Source organism: Venturia canescens, chromosome 11 (genome assembly GCF_019457755.1).
Source record: "Venturia canescens isolate UGA chromosome 11, ASM1945775v1, whole genome shotgun sequence".
Classification (NCBI taxonomy): domain Eukaryota; kingdom Metazoa; phylum Arthropoda; class Insecta; order Hymenoptera; family Ichneumonidae; genus Venturia; species Venturia canescens.
Genome location: NC_057431.1, coordinates 2,139,530 through 2,150,373, shown reverse-complemented (window position 1 = coordinate 2,150,373; position 10,844 = coordinate 2,139,530). Strand labels below are relative to the sequence as shown.

The 10,844-nt window shown below is 34.1% G+C and overlaps 1 protein-coding gene across 1 annotated transcript; it reads right to left on the bottom strand.

The window, feature by feature from the left end:
* Positions 1 to 6,454: 6,454 nt before the first annotated feature.
* Positions 6,455 to 7,280, bottom strand: LOC122418318 (uncharacterized). The gene is made up of 3 exons (XM_043432456.1): positions 7,184 to 7,280; positions 6,764 to 6,931; positions 6,455 to 6,654 (listed from the first exon to the last, which is right to left on the bottom strand). The coding sequence occupies exons 1-3, from the start codon at positions 7,278 to 7,280 to the stop codon at positions 6,491 to 6,493; spliced, it is 429 nt and encodes a 142-aa protein (XP_043288391.1). The 3' UTR covers positions 6,455 to 6,490.
* Between the last annotated feature and the right edge of the window lie 3,564 nt (positions 7,281 to 10,844).

The window sequence follows — 10,844 nt, the reverse complement described above, 5'->3', positions numbered from 1 at the left end:
TGACTTTTGCCAACTTTTCTCTATAATACTATAGATTTGGATTATTGAAATACAGCAAAAATCTGTGAATTATAAAATTGATATACTGTGCCACTCATTTTACTTTATAACACTAACTGTAACATATATGTGAAGTAAAAAACTCATCACAGAAGTCTTCAGTTGCTCATTTATGGATAGATTTTAAATTGCTGTCTTCAAAATTTATTGCGCAGATACATTGAATCACAGCAGATACCTGCGAACTCTGAAATTTCTGCGCATAAATATGTGTGTTAAGTATCACCCCTTATATTTGATTATGAGAATGAGTAATAGAACTTGGTTTAGCAAGTTTCAAAGTATTTCTTTTTAAATACTATTGAAGTTTGTATTACTGCGGTATGAAGCGAATACCTCCAAACTTTCATATTTTTGTGTCGCAGCATGTGTGCCAATCATTTAAATTTTTTACTCCAACCGTAACATGTAATCTCAAAAATTCATCACATACGTCTTCAGCTTTTCTAAATTCCTAAATTTTCCGTTTTCTATTTTATTCTGAGTTTTTAAACTTTTAAAGTCATTTCTGAATTCTCCTGAAATTGTTTTTCTCCAAAACCAATGCAGATACCTTAAACGTCTTTGAATTCCGTTGCTCTGTTGAATTAAGTACATTCAGTTTTTTTTGCTTCTTTGAGTTCTGACATAATAAATGTTTCCGGGTGCTTTTTTTCAGCAACTATCAAACTGTAGATAATTGGATCTCAGCGGCCACTTGCAAACTTTGGAAATATATTTCATCGGGGACACGTTTTGAATGACACGAAAATGTCTAGATTCAGAATGCAAAGCAACATTTAAAAAGGGCCAATTCTGTTGGATTTGTTGTGTCTTGAATTTGATCTATCTTTCCTCTTTTCCTTTCTTTTTCCTAACGTTATCAGCCGAAAATCATATCTCAGCCCGCAACACGCATTGCTCCATGCTCTTGAGTTCCCAATGGACGAAACATATTAGAAGACAAGGAGAAAAATCACCAAAGTCCAAGAATAAACCTCTATCGAAATATTTTCAGTACAATTTCGACGAAAAATAGGTCTTTTTCGTGAAAACCAACGTTATACGCCGAAAATTATAAACAATTCATAGAAATTTAAACAAAAATCTTATAGTCATCTGAACATAAATAAGGATCTTTTGAGAAAAAAGACGTGATATCAAACCATAAACTTCCCCTAGGGAAAAAAAAGGTTGGGACAAGTACATTGATGGTCCCCGTTTGCTGATAATTTCACCCATAAATAAAACTTTAAACAAAATTTTTTTTTAATTGTAAAAAAAATTATTTCATAAAAAAAACTACAGAACAATTCGAAAAAATCTTTACAAATCTTGACAAAACGTTATATTAAAAAAAAACTAATCTGCATCTATTTTTTAAAATGTCAAAAGAATCAAATAACAAGTAAAAAATAACAAACCGAAAAATCGCCCTTGAAATCATTTTGGAAACCGATGCCTCATTCTTCTTATTTGATTCGAACAGAAAATCAATTGAAAAAAATTCCATCCAATTTACGTGCAGCACTAAAATTTATGATATCAATCGGTGGACAAGTATTTTATTAGTGACTTCAAATTTTGACATTATTGAATTGTTCTAAGAAGCTTTCAAATCCAAAAGAATCACATGCAAGCTAGTCATTTCTTACTCTATGGTGGCAGAGACTTATAAGAAAATCGATTCTTCTCAGACTTTCAGGATCCTCTGGTATTATTCACAAAATTCGACGTCGATTGGATCGATACAAATTATGTTTAAATATGTGTTAAAAGTACTTGTCCGGCCCATCACTTTCCAATTAAATTGTTTATCCAAATAAAAGACAGGGCTTGTCTAGAACTGATGGATCACAAGTATTCATGCATGCAGATAGAATTGAGACAATTATCTTCAAGTAATTTTTACTTAATTGCACTAATTTAATAAAGAACGGAAACAAATTATTCCGCAATATAGAAGGGATATTCTTGTGCATCGATAAATGAAAAAAATTGTACATAATGTATATGTTCAAGCTTCCAAAATAACTCTGCAGTTTACATTCGATGACGGCAATTTTTACTTCCCACTTATTCTTCCAGCGATCGAGTTCCATTCGGAATAAGAACTAATCTATACTATTATTAAGAACATTAAATTAATAATGAATCGCATTTCAACAAACTTTTAACAAGATTCTGCCGTGCCATTTCGTTTTTTTATGATTGATTCTTTATTGAATGAATAGTGATGGGCCGGACAAGTACTTTTAACACATATTTAAACATAATTTGTATCGATCCAATCGACGTCGAATTTTGTGAATAATACCAGAGGATCCTGAAAGTCTGAGAAGAATCGATTTTCTTATAAGTCTCTGCCACCATAGAGTAAGAAATGACTAGCTTGCATGTGATTCTTTTGGATTTGAAAGCTTCTTAGAACAATTCAATAATGTCAAAATTTGAAGTCACTAATAAAATACTTGTCCACCGATTGATATCATAAATTTTAGTGCTGCACGTAAATTGGATGGAATTTTTTTCAATTGATTTTCTGTTCGAATCAAATAAGAAGAATGAGGCATCGGTTTCCAAAATGATTTCAAGGGCGATTTTTCGGTTTGTTATTTTTTACTTGTTATTTGATTCTTTTGACATTTTAAAAAATAGATGCAGATTAGTTTTTTTTTAATATAACGTTTTGTCAAGATTTGTAAAGATTTTTTCGAATTGTTCTGTAGTTTTTTTTATGAAATAATTTTTTTTACAATTAAAAAAAAATTTTGTATAAAGTTTTTATACTCTCCCGAACAAAGGAAATAATAATAATAATGCGCTTGGACTTTGTCCCTTACTCCAATTCGCTGCGCGATTTAATCTCGAACCAGGGACTCCCACTCTAAATTCTCTGATTGGTGCGCTAACTCCCCCGCGTGGGTCCCAATTGGCCGAGTCGAACTGCAGTCACACTGCGCATGTGCGAGAATTCAATAAAATTTAATAAAATGAATTTTGGATCGATTTTTATCCCTTTTAAGTCTTCTTCCATTATTTGATTTTGTTTTCTATTGATTCTGTTCACAAGATTATTTTTATTTGAATTTATTCATTAATTTGCTGAAGGCCACGTTCTTGCACGTGCCTGCTGAAAGTAGGTCATCGCGCATGCGCACTGTGCACGCTCAATCTATAAAAGAAAAGTTTTCTTAAGTTTTTAAATAATTTTAATCTGAAATTTTCACCAAATTGTCCACAATACGTTTCTTTAACAATCCGCATCATTATTTTCAATAAGAAAGAGTTTATTTAATTGAAATTGAATAAAATAAAGAATTTCACGAATCTAGGGAATTTTGTGGAATCGAAATTGAGTTGGCAGCGCTGAGTGCCTCGCTTCCCGAGCGCCGCTTCGCGAAGTGACAGTTTTTCAACATGGCCGCCGGTGTAAACACTCGTGCGTACCATGGCGTCAAATAAAAATAAAATAAAGTTCTCGAGTCAGTGTTTCGCTTCAATATATAAAACTCAAAGTGCTTTCATCGCTTTTTTATTAACAAATAAATTTTCCTTAACGCTTCCCGTTCCTTACCGAAACCTGAAAAAAAATACCCAGTATTTCTAGTATCAATATTCAAAAAGTATTAGCAGTACTGAATCGTGAATCAACTGAAGATGTACCACAGTATTAACTATTCAGTTTCCATATAAAAAAAGTAGAACGCACCGGAGAAAGTGCACCATGGTATGGACTGTAAGAGTTTTTCATAAAAACAATCAAGAGACGCGGTAGCGGCTCGACGCCAAGTATTAAAAGAAAACACCAGCGCGTAAAGGAAAAGCCAGCGCGAGCCCTGCCGCACTCTTATATACGCGAATATGCCGTTTTATGACGTCACAGAGTTTTCAAACGGCGCTCGCAGATAAACCATTTTATTAAAAAATCTGAAAATTGGTGACGATTTTTTTTCGATTTTTCCCTTTCCATTGGTCCTTATTGGAAGTAAATCCATTCAGCCATTCTCGAGATATGTTACTTTAGAGAATTGAAACCGAACGCTTTACGATAAATTTCATTTCTTAGAAACAGAAAGGCGTAAGTTGAGCATGTTTACGTTAGGACTTACGTCCTTTGCAGGCCTGGTATACATTTCTCGGCTCTCCTGTCACACAGTACGCTGAACGTGGCTATCCCCTCTCCTGCGCGTCGCTGAGCGAAAGAGAGAACGATTCACGCATTACGTCACGCACTACCACGCTGGCCGCGGCCACTCTCTCTTGCCCGTGCCCGTAGTCGTTGCTGTGCGACAGAGACAGTAATACCTCTGACACAGCGGGCAAATATCAGCGCCCGGTTTTACGCATGTACGATAGTTACGATGATTCGTAGTGATGTATTAATTAAAATGAATAAAAAATGTCATTTCGTTTTCCGTGTTTATCGAGCCGTGATTGTGACAACGGTTTAAAAATTCCTACGATGCTCAGATTTTTGGGGTTATGGTGCGTCGTTGTGTTAAATAAAAATGTCACTCGTCGTTTCTCGTTCAATCGAGTCGTGATATCGAGCCGTGTAATTTCCGATCATCGACCCTGTGATTTTGTATTAACCTTCGACAATTCCAACATCTACGATCTCCGATTTTCATGGTTATGGTGCATCGCGATGAGTGGAGAAGGGAAAAAAAAAGACAAATCGAAAGAAAATGCAACGCCAACTGTCATTATAGCTGGTCGAATTTTTTGTTTTTTAACCAGAGTTTCTTTTCGGAAGAGAAGAGGCGCTTAATATCTAAAAATGTATCTTGCATGGATACTTCGATTCGATGATACTTCAAAACAATAAAAAACGAACTTTCAACTCTTCTGTCAAAACAAGCTACAGAGTGGAGAACGACTAACCAGAATGAAGAGGTTAACATTGATTTTGATGATGAGAATTATGGACACAAAGTTTTTGATAGGTTTGCATCCTTTTCACTTGTTACACAATGCTATAATCTCACTTCAGTGAGTGCGTCAGCGTAAAACATTTTAAAAAGTGCTTTGTTTGTTTTGTGAAAGTTATTGTTATTTCAGCAATGATGTTTCCAATGTTAAAATATCAGACGAGTTGACAGCTGAGAAAAAAGGAGTTCTGGGATTCATCCAAAGCGCGTTGTTAATGGAGCGCTTGTTGATGACGCATTGTTCTCAACAGAAAGCAACCGCAATAACAAGTGACTGGTCATTCGAAGGCTGCTTAGACTTGCTGTACAATCCTCAAAACGACAAATATCTTGACTCAGATTTGTTGAATTCAGCGCAAACGTTATTGTCGATGCGACATGTCGTCGAGACACTGATGAAAAAGTATTTGGAATTGATTGCGAATATGGAAAGAGCAAGCAGTGGCCACCGGTACTTCAATCATCATCGAAAAGGCTACCAATAATTCCAATGGTCTAAAACTTGCTACTTAGCAAATGGTTGGACTCAATTGGCTTGCTGTCATGCACTCACAAAATGTGAACGACATTCTAGCTGACGAAATGGGTCTTGGAAAAACCGTGCCGATTATCGTTTTTCTAATGTACTTGAGAGAAACTAGGTTCGTCAGTGAAAACAACGGTCCTCGTCTTATTGTTTCCAGCTCTGCCATCGGTTAGTGAATTTATATTTTATTGAAACCCCGAAAATGAAGTCATAACATTCAATAAATGTAATAATCAATTGAAATGAATAAAGGAAAATTGGAGAAACGAACTTCAGTGCTGGTCTCCGGGATTGAACGTTATTATAGCTATATATATTATATTATAGCTATCAGGATGAGCGTGAGGACCTAACAAGGACTTGTGAATGGGTTGGCATGCAGGGGAGCTCGACGATGCCAATATTATTTTCAGGATGTACAACCCTCCTTCTACAATAATGCAAAACAAAAAACGAGTTTGTAGCAACTGTCCAAATTTCTTTAATTCGTTTTCCACTAGAGTTCATTTTTTCGTTTCACTGCCGTTGACTAAATCATTTAGATAATTTCACACAAACTCGGTATTTTTTCATGTTTATCACATTTATTCATTTTTTTCATTTACATGAACAAGTATTTCAGTACAATCACATGGTTATCACATTTTTTTTCATTTTTAAAACATAATAAAGTTGAGTTCACATTTTGTAATGGAGAATTATAACGAAACTAAAGTTCAGAACTTAAGAAACATGTGTATTTTCGCTTTATCACATTTCATAACCAAAATGAAATTTAGTTCACATTTTTTTATGAAAACTTATAATGAAAATAGATAGAATTTAGAACGTGAGAAACATTTGTATTAGAATTGAGAATTGAGAAACAATTATAACTTCACATAAACTCAGTATTTTAATATTTTATTATATAACGAAAATAGAGTTTAGAATTTAAGAAACATTTGTATTTGAAATTAAACGAGAAACAATAAATTGATACGATGAAATATTATGAAGTTTGTTGGCCATTGTCGTCTCTGTGACCACCTCGCCGATTTCTTCGTACTGGGGATCGAAATTGTTTGTTGCCCATAGCCAGTACCATGTGGGCTAAGAAAGTAATTCGTCGCTGTTCTTGAACCCGTCGTCCCGCTCGATTTCCTCGATGTCGTTCTGTTGACAAAAATTACATTTTTTAATTTTCTATTTTGTTAACGATCTATCGTGATATTTATTTTTTTAACAATCTATCGTGATATTTATAGATATTTTTTTTTCTTACTTCCGAATCTTGATATCGGCTGCTCTGGGTCTGCTGGCGATTCAGACGTCGACGGTACTGAAGGGTCGGTCTGTACCAACGTGAGGCTCTTGAATTGATCGGTGGTATTGGTTACGTCGTTATTTATTTCGCCATCGTCGATCGTCATCGCATCGTCGTTATCTTCGTCTGTAAAAGAAAAAAAGGGCCATTATTGTTTCGATTAGAAAAGACAAAAAAATAAAAAGAAATAAAAAAGATTAATCTCCAGACGGCCGGATTTTGAGTTCAAATCGCCATTGAAAAGTGCTCAAATTGGTGTCTAGTATCATGGTATTATCAATTAATTATAAACAAAGTTGTTATTACAGGGTGAGCCAATATATCGGCTTTCCGGTACTCTAGAGGTTAATCGACATTATAAAAAACGCTTATACTCACTGGGAAGTTTCGCTTGTAGAGGATCCTTTGTTGCGTCGTTGTTCGATGTTTTCGGCATTTCAGCATTTGTTTTTTCGACGCCGGCATGGTCAATCATGGTATGATTCATTTTTTCTCCTATAAACAAAATACCGGTCAAGGCACCAATTAATTATTTTGATTTGAATAATTAAGATTAATCAAAAAATATTAGATCGACACGCGGTAGCGGCTCGACGCCAAGTTTTAAAGACATTCAAGCGTATGTTGTGGAAAAGTTTTTTCCAACTTTGCACAATAAAATGTTCTAAACAGACAGCTGATAACAGTATTAAATATCTGGCGGAATATGCCGACGATTTATCGTCTCGAAATTGAGATATTTATTGTTCAAGTTCGCAATTCTTTGAGTTTCCATATAAGAGCCCATGTTTAACCTGTCATTTTTAACAATGGATATCTCGATAACCAGACGGTGGAATCTCTCCAAATTTTTCACACATATCGGTACCCTATGTAGATATCGCTTGAACTTCTTTAAATAGAAAAAAATAAATAAACGTGTGAAAGAAAAGCTAGCGCGAGCCCTACCGCACTCGTACATATTCGATTCAACTTAATATTAATCGAAATTTGAGGAGCTACTTTACTTGTATACATACAAATACAAATACAAATACACAAAAAAAACTGCTACCGCATCTTTTGATGCCTCAATTAAATTATAATATCATCAAGAGACTCGGTAGAGTCTCGGGACAAGTACATTGACAGCCCTGTCGTCTGCTGGCCCGAGGCTCCCGCAGAGACTATATTATCTCTGAATAAAGTAAATTTCGGTGGTGGGGGTAAAATTGACATGTCATTTTCTTGAATTGCGAAGCTCAGGAGTTATGTCGCAATTTAAAAATTGAACTTTCAGCTAATTAAGAAATTCTCTTTCGATTGCGCCCAAAATCAATACGATCGGTGGTGTAATTGCTGAGAAAAAACTTTGCACGGGCTGAAGATTATGCAAAAGTTACTAACACATCTATGGATTTACTGTGTCTGTACAGAACACCATCAAAGGCCTCTTGATGCCAGCTATGACCCATTTCTATGGAAGCTCGGGTCCCGGGATTCCGGCTACAGAAATAATGAGTTGTGATTGGTCAGGACACTTGCTGTACCGTTCCAGCGGAATACAGTTTATGAATATATATACAAGGCCATCAGTCAGCCGTCAGTTATTGATGTTATAACAAACGGATTTTCGACATTACGAAGTGCGGGGTGACAAAAAAATATTTTTCATCTAATAAAGTGGTAAATAGGTTAAATATGTATTTATTTTATTAAAAATAGTGGTATGTGGTGTCATACAGTATTACGAAAACCAGACACCACCCATAAAAAAAACTTAAAAAAAATTTTTTTTTAATTGTAAAAAAAATTATTTCATAAAAAAAATTATTATTATATATTTTTTAAAGTGTCAAAAGAATCAAATAACAAGTAAAAAATAATAAACCGAAAAATCGCCCTTGAAATCATTTTGGAAACCGATGCCTCATTCTTCTTATTTGATTCGAACAGCTAAATCAACTGAAAAAAACTCCATCTAATTTACGTGCGGCATTAAAATTTATTATATTAATTCGAGGCCAAGTATTTTCTAATGAATTGAAAAAAGTTACCATTTGAATTACGTGCAGCATTAAAATTTATGATATCAATCGGTGGACAAGTATTTTATTAGTAAATCCAAATTTTGACATTATTAAATTCTTCTAAGAAGCTTTTAAATCCAAAAAAATCACATGAAAGCTAGTCATTTCTCACTCTATGGTGGCAGAGACTTATAAGAAAATCGATTCTTCTCAGACTTTCAGGATCCTCTGGTATTATTCACAAAATTCGACGTCGATTGGATCGATACAAATTATGTTTAAATATGTGTTAAAAGTACTTGTCCGGCCCATCACTTTCCGTTTAAATTGTTTATCCAAATAAAAGTCAGGACTTGTCTAGAACTGATGGATCACAAGTATTCATGCAGAAGGAATTGAGAGAATTATCTTCAAGTAATTTTTACTTAATTGCACTAATTTAATAAAAAACGGAAACAAATTATTCTGCAATATAGAAGGGATATTATTGTGCATCGATAAATGAAAAAAATTGTACATAATGTATATGTTCAAGCTTCCAAAATAACTCTGCAGTTTACATTCGATGACGGCAATTTTTACTTCCCACTTATTCTTCCAGCGAACGAGTTCCATTCGGAATAAGAACTAACCTATACTAATATTAAGAACATTAAATTTCAACAAACTTTTAACGAGATTCTGCCGTGCCATTTCGTTTTTTTATGATTGATTCTTTATTGAATGAATAGTGATGGGCCGGACAAGTACTTTTAACACATATTTAAACATAATTTGTATCGATCCAATCGACGTCGAATTTTGTGAATAATACCAGAGGATCCTGAAAGTCTGAGAAGAACCGATTTTCTTATAAGTCTCTGCCACCATAGAGTGAGAAATGACTAGCTTTCATGTGATTTTTTTGGATTTAAAAGCTTCTTAGAAGAATTTAATAATGTCAAAATTTGGATTTACTAATAAAATACTTGTCCACCGATTGATATCATAAATTTTAATGCTGCACGTAATTCAAATGGTAACTTTTTTCAATTCATTAGAAAATACTTGGCCTCGAATTAATATAATAAATTTTAATGCCGCACGTAAATTAGATGGAGTTTTTTTCAGTTGATTTAGCTGTTCGAATCAAATAAGAAGAATGAGGCATCGGTTTCCAAAATGATTTCAAGGGCGATTTTTCGGTTTATTATTTTTTACTTGTTATTTGATTCTTTTGACACTTTAAAAAATATATAAAAATAATTTTTTTTATGAAATAATTTTTTTTACAATTAAAAAAAAATTTTTTTTAAGTTTTTTTTATGGGTGGAATTATCAGCAAACGAGGGACCATCAATGTACTTGTCCCAACCTTTTTTTTCCCTAGGGGAAGTTTATGGTTTGATATCACGTCTTTTTTCTCAAAAGATCCTTATTTATGTTCAGATGACTGTAAGATTTTAGTTTAAATTTCTATGAATTGTTTATAATTTTCGGCGTATAACGTTGGTTTTCGCGAAAAAAGACCTATTTTTCGTCGAAATTGTACTGAAAATATTTCGATAGAGGTTTAGTCTTGGACTTTTGTGATTTTTCTCCTTGTCTTCTAATATGTTTCGTCCATTGGGAACTCAAGAGCATGGAGCAATGCGTGTTGCGGGCCGAGATATGATTTTCGGCTGATAACGTTAGGAAAAAGAAAGGAAAAGAGGAAAGATACATCAAATTCAAGACACAACATATCCAACAGAATTGGCCCTTTTTAAATGTTGCTTTTGCATTCTGAATCTAGACATTTTCGTGTCATTCAAAACGTGTCCCCGATGAAATATATTTCCAAAGTTTGCAAGTGGCCGCAGAGATCCAATTATCCAGTTTGATAGTTGCAGAAAAAAGGCACCCGGAAACATTTATTATGTCAGAACTCAAAGAAGCAAAAAAAATTGAGCGTACTTAATTCAACAGAGCAACCGAATTCAAAGACGTTTAAGGTACCTGCGCATTGGTTTTGGAGAAAAACAATTTCAGGAGAATTTAAAAATGAATTT

Coding starts and splice junctions, on each gene's coding strand:
- LOC122418318 (XM_043432456.1), bottom strand. CDS start 7,280: ATGATTGACCATGCCGGCGTCGAAAAAACAAATGCTGAAATGCCGAAA. Junction 6,932..7,183: donor TCTACAAGCGAAACTTCCCA/GTGAGTATAAGC, acceptor TTTCTTTTACAG/ACGAAGATAACGACGATGCG. Junction 6,655..6,763: donor GCCGATATCAAGATTCGGAA/GTAAGAAAAAAA, acceptor TTTTGTCAACAG/AACGACATCGAGGAAATCGA.